At 38.6% G+C, this 16,066-nt stretch overlaps 1 protein-coding gene across 5 annotated transcripts in view; it reads right to left on the bottom strand.

The window, feature by feature from the left end:
* Positions 1-16,066, bottom strand: part of PUS10 (pseudouridine synthase 10) — an 84,948-nt gene that overhangs the window by 18,736 nt on the left and 50,146 nt on the right. For all 5 annotated transcript variants that reach the window (XM_050753495.1, XM_050753491.1, XM_050753492.1 and 2 more), the window contains exons 5-11: positions 14,925-14,959; positions 10,587-10,698; positions 8,494-8,555; positions 8,111-8,156; positions 5,871-5,935; positions 4,521-4,606; positions 3,453-3,578 (exon numbers count right to left, since the gene is read on the bottom strand). In XM_050753495.1, coding sequence (XP_050609452.1) covers positions 3,453-3,578; positions 4,521-4,606; positions 5,871-5,935; positions 8,111-8,156; positions 8,494-8,555; positions 10,587-10,698; positions 14,925-14,959 — 532 coding nt within the window. The remainder of the gene's footprint in view (positions 1-3,452; positions 3,579-4,520; positions 4,607-5,870; positions 5,936-8,110; positions 8,157-8,493; positions 8,556-10,586; positions 10,699-14,924; positions 14,960-16,066) is intronic.

Genomic DNA, 16,066 nt, shown 5'->3' with positions numbered 1-16,066 from the left:
ACCACTCATCCACCCACTGCCCTCGGTCCTCCGCTTGGGCTGGAACCCGACACTTGGTGTTGCACTTGATGTAGCAGGATACTGAGATTTAGAAGCAACAACACCCCTCTTGCCTGAGATTGGGATGATGTGGCTGAGACTGCCTTCCTAGCAGCCAAGCGGGTTATTCAGCAGGTACAAGCCCTTTGGGTTCACATGCTCCAACTGCACTGTGGATTGGGCCCACACCTGTGCTGAGGTGACCAATGTTTCCAACTGTTGGATCTGTACCGCCCTTCCAGCAGCAGCTGTGGATGGTTTGCCCTGGCACATACATCCCACATCTGTAGAGAAGTGAACATGGTTGGAGACTTCAGGTCCCACGGCTGACGCCTGGAACACAATGCACAAGTTTTGGACAAAGGATGCCGCAAGACCCATGGCATGCTTGCCCCCTGGTTGGCCCATGGCATTTATGATGGATGGAGCTGGTCAGTGGGGGAACATGTAGTACCCCCAGCCCAGGCACTGTGGTGCATAGAGCAACATTGGGGTAATACCACTATGGGATGGCTACCCATCATGGTCTGTATAAACATAACATAATGCTGTACCTTTATCCCGGATAATCAGCAGAACATAAAAGCAGCTCTGCAAGGGGTCTCACGGGAGATTCAGACAGTTGAGGGCTTTACTGATGACCCCCTGCAGAGATGGTGGGCATCCCCAGGCTCTGGCCTATGCTGGGCCCTAATAGACATAAGTAGCATAGTTGAGATCCTAGTAGTGATCTGTTGCTCTCTGTATTGTTGTTGTGGACTATGGATTCAGGATTCTGCCCCATGGGCATGTGTCCCTGCCCAGAGGACACCCTCAGCCTGGAGGGTGGAGTATAAGGGAAATGGCTGCGCTTTAGTCAGGAGTAGATTGAGGCAGCCTTCCAGCACAGCATGACTCAGAAGGTTTGGTGCGCAGGCGCGCAACCCCACACATTATGTAACCACACCACGTGAGGCACATTAGGTGATCACTCACATGAACTTGCGCTTGGCTTGGAGCCACTATTGTCTGTAAAAGGTATAACTATCCTGCTGATGCTGTACATATGGCTCATGCCTGGGCTTTTGCCCAGAGAGAGAGAGAATAAAGCCATGTCCAAAACTCCCTATGACTCCCTGAGTGTTCTTTCAGCTACCCGCCACTCATCAACCCACTCCCTTCAGTCTTCAGCTTGGGCTGGAACCTGACAGTTGGTGTGACAGGTGGCCCCAAAAAGAATTCAGATGAAACTTTTTGTGCTAAAGCTTTATTTTCATCCCTTCATAATCTGCATAAGTCTTACATGATAATTCATTTGTAAATACCAAATTAAGTGGGCAAAAAAGCTTATGGCAATAGTCCAGGGTCTTTACTGCTAAGATTTGGGAAAATATTAGGGTGCTCGGATACTTTTTTTTCCATTCAGTAAACAATTCTTAAAGACCCTTAAAGAAGGTCCACCTATGCGATAGGCAACAAATTATAAGAGGGATGTGGTTTGAAGTGTTTCTCTTTCCTCCTTGCAAGTCAGGGAGCTGGAAGGGTCAGCCATGTCTCATCTAGACCATGTGTTTGTCATGATCAAAGCATGTTTATCTTAAGGTCTTTCAGAGAGAAGGATGGATTTCTAGCTGGTCTGTCAAAAAAGGGTTTGCTGGCTGAGTGTGGTGGTTCACGTCTGTAATCTCAGCACTTTGGGAGGCTGAGGCAGATGGATTGCTCGAGCTCAGGAGTTTGAGACTAGCCTTGGCAACATGGCAAAACTTCATCTCCACAAAAAATACAAAAAAATTAGCCAGGCATGGTGGTACATACCTGTAGTCCCAGCTACTTGGGAGGCTGAGGCAGGAGGATTGCTTGAGCCCAGGAGGTAAAGGCTACAGTGAGCCATGATCACACTACGGCACTATAGCCTGGGCAACAAAGTAAGACTCTGTCTCACAAAAAAAAAAAAAAGTTTTCTAATTATGCTAGGAGCCTCATTCCAAAGAGTAACATCATTCATGCCCTGCAGTTTTTCCTGACGTGTAACACAATTTCCTGCAATTGAAATCACAAGACTTTATGCTGCCTTTGACCTGACAGGCCTGTTGAGACAAGGAAAACATAAACCTGATGGAACCTGACTCATCCCATGAACCTAGGCTCGTTAATACCTAAATTCAAAAACAATACAACTGTCATTCAGTCTTTGTAAAATGGCTGCTGTTGATTTACTTTATCTAGGCCTGAACTTTATTCCAGGACACTTTATAGGTTAAGAAAGAAGCCAAACACTTGCCAGTGATTACTCTTGAAGAAGCACTGGATGTGGAAGATGTGTTTTAATTTCCTCATATTCCCCCAAAGAGGCCAAGGCAGAGGTGTACCAAGGTCAGGGCTTAGGTGCATTCATTTAGTTTCAGTTGTTTTGAATTTCCCCAGGAAAGAACAGTCAATTTTTTACTTTATTTTTTATTTTCTTAGGCAGAATCTCACTCTTTCACCCAGGCTGGAGTGCAGTAGTGTGATCTCAGCTCACTGCAACCTCCGCCTCCTGGGTTCAAGCGATTCGTGCCTCAGCCTTCTAAGTAGCTGGGACTATAGGTGTGCACCAAAAGGACTGGCTAATTTTCGTATTTTTAGTAGATACAGGGTCTCACCATGTTGCCCAGGCTGGTCTTGAATTCCTGACTGCAAGTGATTCGCCTGCCTCAGTCTCCCAGAGTGCTGGGATTGCAGGCACGCGCCACTACACCCGGCAGAGCAGTCATCTTGAGAGAAGACAGGCAGATATTCTTGAGTGCCTTGGCCGAAATCCAGCCCAGGCCAGTGGCACCCAGAACATGATGATCCCTGTTCACAGGAAGCCTATGGCCAAGAGGCCCAGACTTGGTAGTGATTAACAAAACATAGAAATTTTTCTTACCACCTCCAAGAACTCTATTCATGAATGTCAGTGTATTAAATATATGGCCGAGTACAGTGGCTCCTGCCTATAATCCCAGCACTTTGGGAATCCCAGGCAGGAGGGGCACTTGAGCCCAGGAGTTCAAGACCAGCCTGGGCCACGTAGTGAGAATCCCATCTCTAAAAATATATTAAAAAATAACCGAGCATGGTGGCCCATACCTGTGGTCCCAGCTACTCAGGACACTGAAATGGGAGGGTTGCTTGAGCCTGGGAGGTTGAGGCTGCGCTCCAGCCTAGGTGACAGGGTGAGACCCCCTCTCTCTCAAAAAAAAGAGAACAAAATATGAAGATTAGGTCAGGTGGGGTGGCTTATGCCTATAATCCCAGGACTTTGGGAGACCAAGGTGGGCAGATCATTTGAGCCCAGAAGGTTAAGGCTGCCGTAAACTGTGATTGTGCTACTGTAATCTAGCCTAGTTGACAAAGAAAGCCCCTATCTCAAAAAAAAAAAAGAAATAAAGTATGAAGATTGTAACACTTACTCTCTGCTTTGAATACTGCCAACAGATGATCTGAAATTAATTCTTCCACTGAAGATTCCAGCTTTCTTTCTCCATCAATTATCCAAGGAGTTTGTGGTAGATTCCTGGAGTATTTATTATACCTCCCTGAGAAAGAAACAATCAGGCAGCCTGGATGGAATGGAGTAATTAACATAACAGGATAAAAAGAGAAGCAACAACTATAAGGGCCAATATCCTAAGTGCTACGATATAAAACAAGGCCTATCCTTTACCTAACTAACAACTCAATTTGGAGACCTGGGACACAGACATGTAGAGAATTAAATAAAAAGGTTTAAAGTAACAATAAAATAGATGAGTAAATATATGATATGAATGGTGCATCAAATGAGTTTGAAAGGAATGCTCAATATATTTAATTTGATTGGCTGACTGAACAAATTATATAATATTATTAATGTACCAAGGATTAAAAAAAAAAAAAAACACAACCAAACTTGCTTTTACACCTGATGAATAAAGCTACAGTAAGGCAGGTAGCTTTCATTGCCCTAGGATAGGATATTATAGTCAGGGCTGAAGAGCAATTTCACTTCAGCCATTACTATAAAACAGTTGTAACTTTTGAACAAAAATTTGTCTGCCAGATTACCTTTAGGGAAAGTCAATGAACAATTTCTTTCCAGTGGAAGCCAAGTGTTTAGTCATTTTGGAGATAATAAATTGTTTTTTCAAGTTTGCTTTTATGTTATAAAACAGCCTCTGTCCTGCTGTTTTTCTCCAAACCAGTTTTGGGTCTCTGCATCTACCCATATTTCTACTTGGCCATCTCTGATGAAAACTATTAAAACCTAGGAAGTGTCATTTCCTTTTGGCATGGCATTTAAAATAACTGATCTCCTAAGTGATCCTTTAGAATGCCCACAAAACCTAAAATAAGTTTGGCTATTGATTCTACTTCTCAAGAGAGTAAACTTATTAGAATCTAATAACAGCAATAAGAATAAAATAGAACAGGAGTCAGTTGAGTTTTCAGAAAGGAGAGTACATTCACAGTGTATGTATATTCTAGACTAAATATTTTACCAGCCACAAAAACAGCACCATGAGCACATTCAATTTCAAGAACAGTGCATACAGCCTTTGGTGAGTTTGGAGGACAAGGAAACTGCCTGCAAAACAAAATAAATTTTATAGCTATTTTCCAGACATAATATTGAATCACAAAACTTAGATGAATCAGCATCGTCTGAGACATACACAGAGCCCAAGTCTCTCGCTAACTTTTAGTTTCAGAACAATAAAGGTCTTGCAGGCCTGTGGAGTAACAATTTCAACATATGAGAGTGGCAGTAAGTAAATAAGGGCTCTGCTGCTACCTTTCACCCTTGGGAGGCCTTATCTTCCTAGGCAAAAACTGCAATTACTTTTGCACCAACCTAATACTTTCCAATAGTCTCAAGATTTGAGGGAAAAATCCATACAAAGGAAGTGGAAGCCCCGTCAGGCTCTTTAACCATTTTGCTGTCTATGGTCATGTGCAGTTTACTGCTGACTCTACCCCCCTTATCACATCATTGTTTGAAATGTATTGAAGGATCTTCTGGAAAGAAAACTACAGTAATATTTTATTTAATAAAATGAATGTACCAAGAATTAAAATGTAAGGTTTATTGCATTTATTTTATTTTACCATATTTTAACAAGTGAGGAAACTCATGAGCCTTCCTCTCCCTTTTCTGGAGATGAACGATACTAGGAAATACAGGACTAAGGATGTAATGGGCGTAGCACTGGGCTAGAATGTCAGGAAATCTGGCTCCAGATCTACTCTATTACTAGCTTAGGCAAGTCAACTCCCTCTTTGGACACAATACCCTCTTCTAAAAGATCAAGAAGTTAGACCTGATTTGGCTGGGCACAGTGGCTCACGCCTGTAATCCCAGCACTTTGGGAGGATGAGGCGGTTGGATCACCTGAGGTCAGGAGTTCAAGACCTGCCTGGCCAACATGGCGAAACCCTGTCTCTACTAAAAATACAAAAAATTAGCCGGGCAGTGGTGGTGCATGCCTATAATCCCAGCTACTTGGGAGGCTGAGGCAGGAGAATCACTAGAACCCAAGAGGCAGAGGTTGCAGTGAGCTGAGATTGCTCCACTGCACTCCAGCCTGGGCAACAAAGGTGAAACTCCATCTCAAAAAATAAATAAATATATATTTTTAAAAGACGTTACACTTGATATTAATTTGACAAACATTTACTGAACACCACTATATGCCAGGTACTGCATCGGGGTTGGAGAGATAACAATGACTAAGACACAATCCTGGCCCCTGAAATATATCATCTTGTTTCAGAGATAATCCAGCTTATCTCTAACATTCCCTTTATTCTAAAATTTCATGACGCTTCTTTGTTTCTATACTTCTACTTACTTAAGGAAATCCTCTTCTTTTATCTTATTCAAGGCTTTCATAACTGCCATTCTAGTGAATACAGACTATATAGGGTAAAATGAGAAGAAAATACATTTTATTATCCAGACAAGAAAACGTCAGATGTGAAACATAGAACATGGTTGGAGAAATTGTATCATTTCATTACATCATTTCATATACTTAACATGGAGAAATACTTAAGCTTTTTAAGAAAATAAATAAAACTTAAGCATTCATGTCAGTTCTGCAACTGGCACACCTCTATAACCCTTCTCTTCAATCTGGTCTATGTCTATAATAACAGGTAGATCCAGCAGAACAGGTCTTCTTCACCACACTGTCCCACTTCTCTCAAATTATGGTATAATTCAAATACAAAAAAATGATGACATTGTAGGAAGTGTGATTTAATTTTTTTTTCCCTTGACTTCAACAGGAATTTAGATTGATTCAGCTACCTTTTCTTTCCTACATCCCTTCAGAGGTCACAGTATGTAATTTAGGAGTTGGCTGCCAGGGTAAAGGGTAAAGCAGAGTCAACCTGCCAGCCCTGGCATCTAGCAACTCAGTCTCACTCACCAGCCACAGAATAAGCAAATCCACTGTACTGAACAGAAGGGCATCTACAACAAATGTTCCACTTGGATTTTTTAAGATAAGAAAAGCCAAACTGCATGGTAGATATACTAGAACTAATTAGTGCATATATACATGGCTTACTATGATAAATCACAATTATTTCTTCTGTTACGAGAAATCACATTTGACTGAAAAGGATTACAATGGAGGCAGCTCAACAGTTTATCACCAGTCAAAGGAATGATTTTTTCAAAATCATATTCTGGGGACCACCATGGCATTCTACAAGATACCATAGGGTTACAACTGAAATTAAGTGCCTGTTTGATAAGATATGAAATCTTAGGACTGAAAAAAATCTCAAAAGGTCATTCAATTTGCTCCCAGCCATGAGGCAAGCAAACTATACTTGAGTCTACAACTCCCACTGGCCAAATGGTGTGGTGTCTATGATGCTTTAACAAAAATCTCTTAATCCTATTACTTGATGCCTATTATTATATTTCCTCAAGGGTAAATAAAATAAAACTAGGTCTTCAATATAGATACATCTTACAGGTTATTTGGGCAGAGCTTCCCAACTGGCGTGGCAAAGCAGTGGACTATGGTTGTGTCAAGATGTTGATCTCTTTAGTTCAGAAGGGCTGCTGGGCAGGGCCTCAGACAATGGAAACCCCAGTCCTGTTGCTGCCAATCTGAAGCAACTCCATCCTGTTACGCTCAGGGTGCTGAACAAACATGGTAATATTTTAGATGTGCCACGATAAGAGAAAAGTAGGGAGGCGCTGCTTTTGGCTTGGTCTGCATTTCTAATTATTTCTGCACAGGGCATTAGGCAAATGTTACAAACTTCTTTCCCCCAGTTCTAAAAGGCCCAGCAATTAGTCAAAGCAAGAGGCAAAGCCAACAGATGTATATTTGACAATGAGTTTATGTTCTTTTTAACAATCACAGCAACAAAATGAATGTAAGTAAAACTGTAGGAATGCCTAAGTCTGTGTACGAAACCACCTACGAAACTGACGCATGAAAGATGACCAATATCGCACCACATCATTCTATCCTGACATGATACGAGCTAAGAGTGTATGTTAACTAACTTGTCCATTAACATGAAGATTAGCTAACATTAAGATGATAAGGAAGAGTTTGAATAAAACACCCTTTTTGCAAATGTAGCCAGAAAGAGGCCATGTTAATTCAGGACTGTCCTAAATAAAACAACTTACTTTGGTTTATATATTGTAAACCTCAATTTCTGGAAAATGGGTATCAGCTGAAAGTTTGGAATGCTACTGACACTTACCATTGATTTTCCCAGATGATATAATTTGGGGTATTAAAATCTAAACGTCGAATTTAATAAGTAATAGTAATATCACCGAAACATTGATTCTAAATTTAACACCGTCAGGGGAACAATCTAGACACTGACACAAACATGAGGATGTTTGTGTGCTACAATTTCCTAGCCGGAGGTGAAGGTTGAAAAAGTTGAAAAAAAATAAAAATTAATGTAGCAAATGGAAATATTTAAAGACTGATTCTTAGTATAATAGAGTTGCCATGTTTCTAATGCATATCCTTTTTGTTGGAAATTTGAATATTCAGCTCAGACAAAACTCACTCAAGAGTAAGAAGCAGGAACCTTTCCTTACCTGTTTGTTTTTGGCTGGCTTAAAACAATCTGGGCATATCGCAGCTCTAAAATAAAATTCAAGTTAATGTAAAAGGTTGAGTTTATTTTGGGGTAGATATAATTCAAATATATTTAATACAAAATGGCTGCTAAACTCAGGACATCAGGAGCAGACAAAATGAGTCCCTGTAGGAGCTACGTCGGTTTGCCCAGGAACCTATGTTCAAGGACACGTTTTATTTTATTTTTTGAGGGCACATTTTAAACCTACTAAGACATAACAAGTTCTGAAATGCTTATTAGGAAGCATTTCCTATGCTTATGAGAAGCAATACTATTTTCATGAAAACCAAACAGCATTAACAATTTTACACCACTGACGTTGTTTACATGGCAACTTACAGGAAGTGGCAATCCTCAACTGTTTCTGGGTGAGCAAAGACCACACTCACTTCAAACAAGCTCTAAAAATTATAAAGACAGTTTAAAAATGAGCAAAAGGAAACTAACATCTAACAACTTATGAATGGAAATAGAAATTAATTCTCAAACATTGGCTCAGAAAAGAATGACCAGAAAAACTGGAAATACTACTGCTCTCAAATCAACTTGTTCACAGGGCAGCTGTAAAGGAAATGGTTTTTGTTTTTTTTCTTAACTTCTAAAACTCAGTCATTAGTGATCCCACCAAAAAAGTTTTAAAATAAATTTGTATGCTTTTTGGACAAATGTGTAAATTAGGTGTGAAGATGAATGAGAATTTACAGAATTGAAAATAAATAATAATGCAAAGAAATGAAGAATTATTCTGCCAATACTATGATTTAAATTATTAGCAAGGCAAAAAACATACATTCAGATCCCTAAAAACTGTATGAAGCTTTTTTTAAAGTGCTCAAACGTCTTAATGTATTTGTAATTTTTTTGTTTTATTTCAAAAATTATATACTTAAGTCATAAAATGATCAAATACAAGGTAGTTTTTCAATCCCACTCCACTGAAGCAGAACCATTAACAATTTGATGTTTTTTCTAGACATTTTTGTGAATATAAATGTATATGTATTATTTTTTAAGACATGCTTTTGAAAAATTGCTTTAATATTATATCATGGAAATCTTTTCAACTCTAGGGACTGTCAGACATTTAAGCTGTAGAAAATTTTTCTGTAACAATAACAACAAAAAATGCTACAGTGAACATCCTTGTACACCAAAAAAGCATGATTTTATACTTTTACCTCCATGGAGAATACACAAAATTCCATATGGGGGAAGTGTGTGTGGGGAGAATAGCTAAAAATGCCATACTATGTTACAATTTTGTCTTTATATTTACTGAGTTCATTGGATCGTTAGTAGACCTATTAGCTACTCTAGAATCACAATAATGAAGAGCTGTTTTTTTGTTGTTTTTTTTTTTTTTTTTGCTCCTTATTCTAATCTATACAATAATTAAAGTGAACAACGCATTCCTTTTATTCAGGGAAACTTCACTCAACCCACATCTTTTGTTTTCTATTTTCTGTTCTCACTTATATGACATGTAAAATTATTTGTGCTTCAAAACTGAAATTTGAGGTAAAAATATTTTGCATTAATGACTTCTCTAACTTCCAAAATACTTTCATTACCTCATTTCCTCTTCATGCTATCTGAGAAGTGGTTTTATTCTCTATTCTCTCAATATTCAGTTTACAGAACAGAGCATATTCTTACAGAAGGAAATATTACTGCATAATTCAGAATGGTTTTGAAAAACTGTTTAGCTTTAGTAGGCGGTTTTGTGATTTTATTTGAATAGGGGTGTATCTGATATTCAGGGAATTTCCTTCTAGCAAAATGATGAAACAATGAGGCCATAATATTAAAACCTAATTTAAGATGACCTTCCTGTTTTCACATCTGGAAGCCTGTTGAGTCTTCCCTGAAATTCAATATATTTCAGAGACTGAGGTAAGGTCTGCTCTGGAAAAGGGAAATGTTCTGCTTTCAAAGGCAGTTACTGCCTAAAAGTAAACAGGGGGATTTGAGATACCAACAAGGTAGGATTGAGCCCATACTCATTGTAGTTGAATAGGTTCTGTCCATGCATTTGAAAACAAGACTAGCCACAGATAAACCAAAATTAAATAGTCCAGAGTTGACTCTACATTTGCTTGCAGTTATTTATATGTTGCTTTGCATCAAGTCTGTTCCTCCAATTGAACTATAAATACATTAAAGGCAAAGATTCATTTCTAACCTTTTAAGGTCAATTAGGGCACCTGGTACCTTCATAAGTGTCTTAGGTCATGAAGAAGTTTTAGGGAAAAAAAAAAAGAAATGCTTTGACTTCAGTTTAAGACTATCAGAATTTAACATTTGAAAAGCTTAAAAATCCTTCACTGGATTATTTAAAAAGAAGTTTTTTTGGCTAACCAAAACCCTGCCATATAATTAAGCAAAACTAGTAAAATCAGAGAATAAAATTAACAATGCTGTTGACCCGATACCTTTCCATCAATGGGAACACCCAGTTCCTCTGAAAACAGGGGGTGAGTTATCCATTTGTAGGCTTCTTTTAGCTGAACTATATCATCTCTTCCCAGCGACAGACTCTGCTTTCTGAATAACATAAAAATTAATTCACTGACATGAAAAACTTTACTTTTTCTTTTAAAGGCAAGAATTTATGCAATTATTTTTAAAATATTGAATGAGTGCCTAGTATGTACCAGGCACTATTCTACACATTAAATAGAAAGCAGAGAACAAAGCAGACAAAAATTCCTCACCTCATGGATCTTATACTCTAGTGGAATCATGGAATTACTTTTTTAAAGGCATATAACACAATTTTTAAAGCTTCAAAGTCAAAAGCACACTATTGGGTTTTTCTGAGCTAGAATTGCCAGATTCCAGGATTTGGAATACATCAGAAGACAGAAAGATGGGATAGAGATGATTGTTTACTGCTCACAAACTATAAACTGTGTATTACAATAATCACATCCACATTTTAATGCTTGCTTTTCCTCTCTTGTTGAAAATGGGGCTTACTTTTGGGAAATCAACATAAAAGTTGTACTTTTTAAAAAACTTTACTGATGAAGAAGAAATATTAAATCCTAAAGTATCAATGTTCTGAAATGCTCATCAATGTATTATCAGATAAATAGCTGAATAAAAATTTGACATTCCCCCAAAATATACTCATGAGACAATAAATAGGTTTTGGGAAGTCCCTTTTATAAATTCTAGCTTTAGTTTGTAACCTAAAATTGTGATAGAAAGGAACTTGAGATAAAAGGGATGAAAAACATGGTGTGGTATTATTAAAACTCCTCTACTCTGCTGAGAACACTGGGATATTACTAACAAACTAACAAGCCCACATCATTCAAATAATTAAAACTTCAAACCAGCCTTATGGCTATTTATAGGACTGCTTTTATGAAAGAGATGTAAGGGCCAACTTATGCATCACCCCTTTTAATGCCCAATTTTCACTGATAGAAATTACTCCTTATAGGCAACATCCATTGTTATTTAAGACCAAAAGACACTACTAACTACAGGTCAAAAACAAAAAGTAATTAAGCTAATGGCTGAATGTAGTTGATCAGAAAAAAAAAAAAAAAAGAATATGCAGATCACTGTTTCTCTAAAAATGCAAAATATGAAATAGTTGACCCCCCCAAAAAAAAGAAAGAAAGAAATAGTTGATCTACCCATTCTGTATCCAGCTGAGAATATAACTGGTTACAGAGATAGCTTTTGTATGCTTTGGGATTGTGATTTAACAATGAAATACCCAGATAAACTCTACATCTGACAAATAATCAAATTATTTCTCTATATTCAAGAACTTATCCAAATACTGTGTGAGCTTCATAAACTGTTCCTAAATTCTCTGAATATCAGAAAGATTTCAGGTATTTTAAAAGACTATCCTGATATTGTGTCAACAGTTCAACTATTTAATATTTGCACAAAATAGCATCACAGTTGAAAGTAAATAATATATGAAAATACATTTTAAAGAATAAACATTGAAACAGAAAACACAAGAATGGAAACTATTTTTTAAATTGTTTAGATTCTGGAAAGTCCAAAGGGTTGTTACAAAAGCCAATCCCAAAAGTGAATTAAAACATTATTTAAGAAAACCGGTGTTTTAAATCCTTCACAGTCTTTGACATATATTTAGTGCATTTGAGTCTAGTTTAAAAACTTCAACTATAGGTAATTTTTCCCTCCAGATTATAAAGCCAGAGGAAAGGGTTAACAGACAGCTTGGAAACCTCATCCTTATATATAAAGCAAATATAATACTTAAAATGCCAGATTTCCAATCTGAAAGTTAAATGGGGCTAATAACTTTCCTAATACAATTTGGGCTAAATATTTTCATAGAGGTCCCTACCATATACCAGATAGTCCTTTAGAGGGACTAGTACTCATTAAAGTAAATTCAGTCCCCATTTCATACTTAGTAACTACACTTCTCTTTCTCTTCTCTGTCAGATAAGTGCTTATGAGGGTGTCAGTTGCAATCACTTTTGCTGTAGATACAACACAACCACCATTCTAGAGAAAAGATGAACCGGAATATGCAAGGCAATTAATTTTTTTTGTAAATTCCCTAAATCAATTCTTTAACAGCAATTCCTCCACAATCTTTTCAACCCAGAATGAACTAGGGACACTGAAGGGAAAAAACCAGTGACCTGTGTTTCTTTCTGTTCCATTATCCCTATATCAATCAGAATCTTTAGGAAGAACTAAACTTAGTTTAAAATCCTTTGATAAGAAATAAAAACAAGCCAGGAGCGGTGGCTCACGCCTGTAATCTCAGCACTTTGGGAGGCCGAGGCATGTGGATCACCTGAGGTCAGGAGTTAGAGACCAGCCTGGCCAACATGGTGAAACTCTGGGTCTACTAAAAATACAAAAAATTAACCAGGCATGGGCGCTTGCCTGTAATCCCAAGACAGTTGGGAGGCTGAGGCAGGAGAATCGCTTGAACCTCGGAGGCAGAGGTTGCAATTAGCTGAGATTGCACCACTGCACTCGAGCCTGGGCAACAGGGGAGAAAATACGTCTAAAAAAAAAAAAACCGAAATAGAAACAGTAACTCATTAGCAACATGGATATAAATTGAAAACATTTAGAAAAAAGCATGCTCTGACTATGCTAGCAAATTTCTAAAAACATAGGATCAAGTTTTACTATTACACCAGAATCTAAACCATTTGAGACTAATTTAATAAAACCTAACGAAACCCCCAAACCTTATGTAGTTATTACCCTTTTGAAAATGCAGATATATAACACAAAACAAACAAAAAAGCCAAATTAATTATTTTTCTATAAGTCACTTAACCAAGTATGAGATTCTAAAATAGAAATTTATACCTCTTCCTGGATTTTTCTCTCCAGAGTATACAAGTACTGCCAATAGTCACATGGCCCTTTTTTGTACTGGTATTTTTTTAGTTTCAAACTCCAAAATATTCTGGAGAATTTAAAAAAATTTTTTTTTTTTTGAGACGGAGTCTCGCTCTGTCGCCCAGGCTGGAGTGCAGTGGCGCAATCTCAGCTCACTGCAAGCTCCGCCTCCCGGGTTCACGCCATTTTCCTGCCTCAGCCTCCCATGTAGCTGGGACTACAAGCGCCCGCCACCGCACCCGGCTAATTTTTTGTATTTTTAGTAGAGACGGGGTTTCACCATGTTAGCCAGGATGGTCTTGATCTCCTGACCTCGTCGTGATCTGCCCGTCTCGGCCTCCCAAAGTGCTGGGATTACAGGTGTGAGCCATCGCGCCCGGCCAAAAAAATTTTTTTAAACTCAGTTGGGAATCAAATCCTGATTTGAAGGAGGCAATTTAGAGACTTTATCAAACTTACTGTGAATATTCATATGTTTTGTTGCAGAAATATCAGTATGTTTGATTATGTAGTACCACCCCAGAGCCTGGGGGGGAGGAAGGAATGATATACATGATCTTTAACATCATATCACATTTTAAAAATCCAAAAATTTTATATTTCAAAACATCTTTGGCCTCTAAGGGTTTCAGATAAAGGATTGTGAATCTATGTTTTCTATGTCTTACCTATGTGTAAACTCATTGTTGTTCCGCCAGTTATTCACTTTCTATCTTTTATGACATAGCTTTATAGTTTAGTTTCTAAGACCAATATAAAATTTATTTTTAGGCTGTGCGCAGTGGCTCATGCCTGTAATCCCAGTACTTTGGGAGGCCGAGGCAGGTAAATCACCTGAGGTCAGGGGTTCAACACCAGCCTGGACAACATGGTGAAACCCCATCTCTACTAAAAATACAAAAATTAGCCAGGCATGGTGGCAGGCTCCTGTAACCCCAGTTACTAGGGAGGCTGAGGGAGGAGAATCGCTTGAACCAGCGAGGTGGAGGTTGCAGTGAACTGAGATCACACCACTGCACTCCAGCCTGGGTGACAGAGCAAGACTCCATCTCAAAAATAATAATAATAATAATAATTAATAAATAAAATTTATTTTAAAAATATAATTGCCCAAACTACATTACATAAGTACCTAATGCATATAAACATGTGTTTACATTCATATTGAAACACACAAAAAATGAATCTGCTTTAATAAACTACTAATATGTTATGCAAATAAACTAATGAAACAAGGTTGATACCCTAAATGTATACAATAAAAATTGGTTATTTGTGCTGATTTCTCTAGTAGCTAGTGAATGCACTATAAAAATAGAGATGGTAGTAGTAAAAGTACTTTAAGAACCAGGTAGCTTGTATTTAAATGGTAGTAAAAATTCCCTACCTAAATTACTTACCCCATTTCCTGTTTTACCAGCAACCATGCAGCATGCTGTAGGCAATTTAGTCACACCCAGAAAGAGAAAAGGGGGAAACATGTTCAGTGAAATTAAGTCTCGATATCATTACTGAAGTGCTTAACTATTTGCTAATCAAACTCCCCTTTTTAGGTGATGAGTTAGTATTCAAAAATTTACCAGTGACCTCAGTCTCATTTAAAATCAGAAATGAGGTAAGATTTTATTTTGCAATGCTGGTTTACTGTGGCCTAGGAATTTAGCAGGGGTATCCCCCTCCTCCTTACAGATTTCTATTTCTCATTAATGAGGTATGAGTGTTTTTCTTTTTCTTTCTTTCTTTTTCTTTTTTTTTTTTTTTGAGTGGGAGTCTCACTCTGTCACCCAAACTGGAGTGTAATGGAAGGATCTCAGCTCACTGCAACCTCTGCTTCCCAAGGTTCAAGCGATTCTTCCACCTCAGTCTTCTGAGTAGCTGGGATTACAAGTGCCCGCCACCACACTCGGCTAACTTTTGTATTTTTAGTAGAGACAGGGTTTCGCCATGTTGGCCAGGCTGGTCTCGAACTCCTGACCTCAAGCGATCCACCCGCCTCGGCCTCCCAAAGTGCTGGGATTACAGGCGTGAGCCACCGCGCCCGGCCCAGATTAAATGAAATTTATGCAGGCTGGGCGTGGTAACTCACGCCTGCATTCCCAGCACTATGGGAGGCCGAGACAGGCGGATCACGAGATCAGGAGATAGAGACCATCTTGGCTAACACGGTGAAACTCTGTCTCTACTAAAAAAAAAATACAAAAAAATTAGCCGGGCGTGGTGGCGGGGGCCTGTAGTCCCAGCTACTCGGGAGGCTAAGGCAGGAGAATGACGTGAACCCGGGAGGCGGAGCTTGCAGTGAGTCGCTGCACTCCAGCCTGGGCGGCAGAGCGAGGCTCCCTTTCAAGAAAAAAAAGAAAAGAAATTTATGCCAAATGCTTTGCGTAGTAAGTGACTGACACTGAGATTTCTGTTTCCTGTTAGACTCCCACAGTTTTCACCTTAAAGAAAGGCAATGATATATCCCCCACAGCACACAGTATTTTGTAAACATGACGGAAACATTGTATACGTCAATAATATACCATATGTAGTCTGCTTCTAC

Source organism: Macaca thibetana, chromosome 13 (assembly GCF_024542745.1).
Source record: "Macaca thibetana thibetana isolate TM-01 chromosome 13, ASM2454274v1, whole genome shotgun sequence".
Lineage (NCBI taxonomy): Eukaryota > Metazoa > Chordata > Mammalia > Primates > Cercopithecidae > Macaca > Macaca thibetana.
This window is presented reverse-complemented; position numbering and strand designations above follow the sequence as displayed.